Below are 2,556 nucleotides of genomic sequence, written 5' to 3'. Positions count from 1 at the left end.
CTTCACTCTACATCAAATAAAAAAACAAAACATTGATAATAATAATTCACGCTAAATAATAATAAATAATAATAATAAATAAATAAATGATAATCCACTTTCTCACACTCACCGAAAGTGAAGTTAGCGAAGTCATTTTTGCCTCAAAGTCACTTCAGCGCTTCACCGAGTACGTCTCGCGGAGGTCGGAGCCAGACTGGCGGTCCTGGAAGCTGCTGAGGAGAGCGAGGAGGCGAGGAGGAGGGGGGGGAGAGGGAGAGGGAGGAGAGGAGGGAAGGGAGGAGGCGAGGAGGAGGGGGAGAGGGAGGAGAGGAGGGGGGAGGAAAGGGGGAGGAAGGAGAGGGAGGAGGAAGAGGGGGAGAGATTGGGGAAGGGAGGAGAGGTGGATGGTGGTGGGGAGGGACGAGGGATGTTGTAGGAGGGGGAGGGAGGGGTAGGGGGATGTGTAGGAGGGGGAGGAGTAGGGGGATGTTGAGGAGGGGAGTTAGGACAGGGGATGTCTGGGTAGGGAGGAGAGGGAGGACAGGGGATGTTGAGGAGGGAGAGGAGGGAGAGAGAGGAGATGGGGAGGGAGTGCAGAGCAGGAGGATGTAGTAGGAGGAGTAGGAGGGGGGGATGTTGAGGAGGGGAGGAGGACGGGGAGAGATGTTGAGGAGGGAAGGAGAGTAGAAGGGGGAGTGGGAGAGAAGGAGGGGAAGATGTTGAGGGAGGAGGAGGAGAGGAGAAGAGGAGGTGTTAAGGGGAGAGGCAGAAGAGAGGGAGAGAAGTTGGGGGGAAGGAAGGAGGTGGATAGGAGAGGGAGGGGTAAGAGTTGGAGAAGATGGAGAGAGAGGGAGGAGGAGGGAGGGAAGGCAGAGGAGGGAGAAGGGGAGGGGAGGGCGAAGTGGTGAGAGAGAGAGAGAGAGAGAGAGAGAGGGAGAGAGAGAGAGAGAGAGAGAGAGAGAGAGAGAGAGAGGAGGGAGGGAGGGAGGGAGGAGGGAAAAGATAGGGAGAGGAAGGAAGGGAGAGAGAGAGAGAGGAGGAAATGGAGACAGAAGGGAGGGTGTTTGGGGGAGAGAGAGAGAAGGAGATGGGCGGTTTTATTAGAGTGGGCGGAAGAGGGGAGACGGTAGGGGAAGGGAGGAAGAAAAGGGGAAGAGGTGGAGAAGAAGAAGAAGAATGGGAGAAGAGAAGGAAAAGAAGAAGAAGAGAGGGAGAAGAGTAGGAGAAGAAGAAGAAGAGAGGGAGAAGAGAAGGTGAAGAAGAAGAAGAGAGGGAGAACAGAAGGTGAAGAAGAAGAGAAGGAGAAGAAGAGAGGGAGAACAGAAGGAGAAGAGAAGAAGAAGAAGAGAGAGAGAAGAGAAGGAGAACAGAAAGAGAAGTGAGAAGGAGGAGGGAAGAGAGAATTATTCAGCAGAGAAGGTGTTACTTTGAGGGAGGAGTGCGGGGGGAGGGGGTGGGGGGGAAGGGAGGAGGAGTCCAGTAGGACAGAGTGTGTGGGTGTGGGAGGGGGAGGGGAGGGCGAGGAGGCATTGGACAGCAGGTATCAGCCACGCCCACCGCCTACAGGTAAGGATAGTCCGAGTGCAGGTGATCCGCAGGGTAGTTGTTGGAAGGAGGGGGGGGGCAAGGAGGGTGTTATGGGGGAGAGGGGGGGGAGAGGGAGGGACAAGGAGGGGGGTTGTGGGGGAGAGAGGAGGGGGGGGTTGTGGAGGAGAGGGGAAGCAGGGGGTGTGTGCAGGGGAGAGGGAGGGGGTTGTGGGGGAGATAGAGGGACAAGGAGGGGGTTATGGGGGAGAGGGAGGGGGTTGTGGGGGAGATGGAGGGACAGGGAGGGGGTTGTGGGGGAGATGGAGGGGACAGGGAGGGGTTGTGGGGGAGGAGGGAGGGACAAGGAGGGGGTTGTGGGGAAGAGGGGAGGGAGGGAATGTCGTGGGAGAGGGAGGGGGTACCGGGAGGGAATTGTACAAAAAAGCAGGGGTACAGCCAAGAAATCATTGGGGGCAGGAAGGGGAGGACACGCCAGGATGAGGATGCATGAGGACAAGCCATTGTTGGGGGGGGGGAAGAAGGGGGAGGGAGGGAGAAGCATGTGTGGGAGAGAGAGATACCGTGTGTTCTTGTTCATCCGGTCAGTTCTGTTCACACCTGCGCGATTTAAGCTCCGAAGATTGTTCATGGCGACTGTTGTGGGCGCAAGAGAGGGAGAGAGAGAGAAGGAGGAAGAGGAAGAGAGAGAGAGAAAGGGAGAGGAAGAGGGAAAGAGAGAGAATGGGGGAGAGAGGGACAAAGAAGGTGATGAAGAGGGAACAGAGAGAGAGAGAGAGTGAGAGAGAGAGAGAGAGAGAGAGAGAGAGAGAGAGAGAGAGAGAGAGAGAGAGAGAGAGAGAGAGAGAGAGAGAGAGAGAGAAAGGGAGGAAGAGAGAAGGAGGAAGAGGAAGAAGGAAGAGGAAAGAGAGAATGGAGGAGGAGAGAAAAGGGAGACAGGAAAAAAAGAAGGCGAAGAAGAATTGGGAACGAGAGAGAGAGAGAGAGAGAGAGAGAGAGAGAGAGAGAGAGAGAGAGAGAAGAGAGAGA

The 2,556-nt window shown here is 55.8% G+C and overlaps 1 protein-coding gene across 1 annotated transcript in view; it reads right to left on the bottom strand.

Moving 5' to 3' along the window:
* The window catches only part of LOC138861819 (fibrous sheath CABYR-binding protein-like), a 54,299-nt gene extending 52,141 nt beyond the window's left edge, over positions 1 to 2,158 (bottom strand). Inside the window, exon 1 of the mRNA XM_070121668.1 lies at positions 2,091 to 2,158. Within this exon, the coding sequence (XP_069977769.1) occupies positions 2,091 to 2,158 (68 nt within the window). The remainder of the gene's footprint in view (positions 1 to 2,090) is intronic.
* Between the last annotated feature and the right edge of the window lie 398 nt (positions 2,159 to 2,556).

Source organism: Penaeus vannamei, chromosome 5 (genome assembly GCF_042767895.1).
Source record: "Penaeus vannamei isolate JL-2024 chromosome 5, ASM4276789v1, whole genome shotgun sequence".
In the NCBI taxonomy this organism is placed as follows: domain Eukaryota; kingdom Metazoa; phylum Arthropoda; class Malacostraca; order Decapoda; family Penaeidae; genus Penaeus; species Penaeus vannamei.
The sequence above is the reverse complement of the archived record's forward strand: the minus strand, read 5'-3'. Positions and strand labels throughout refer to the sequence as shown.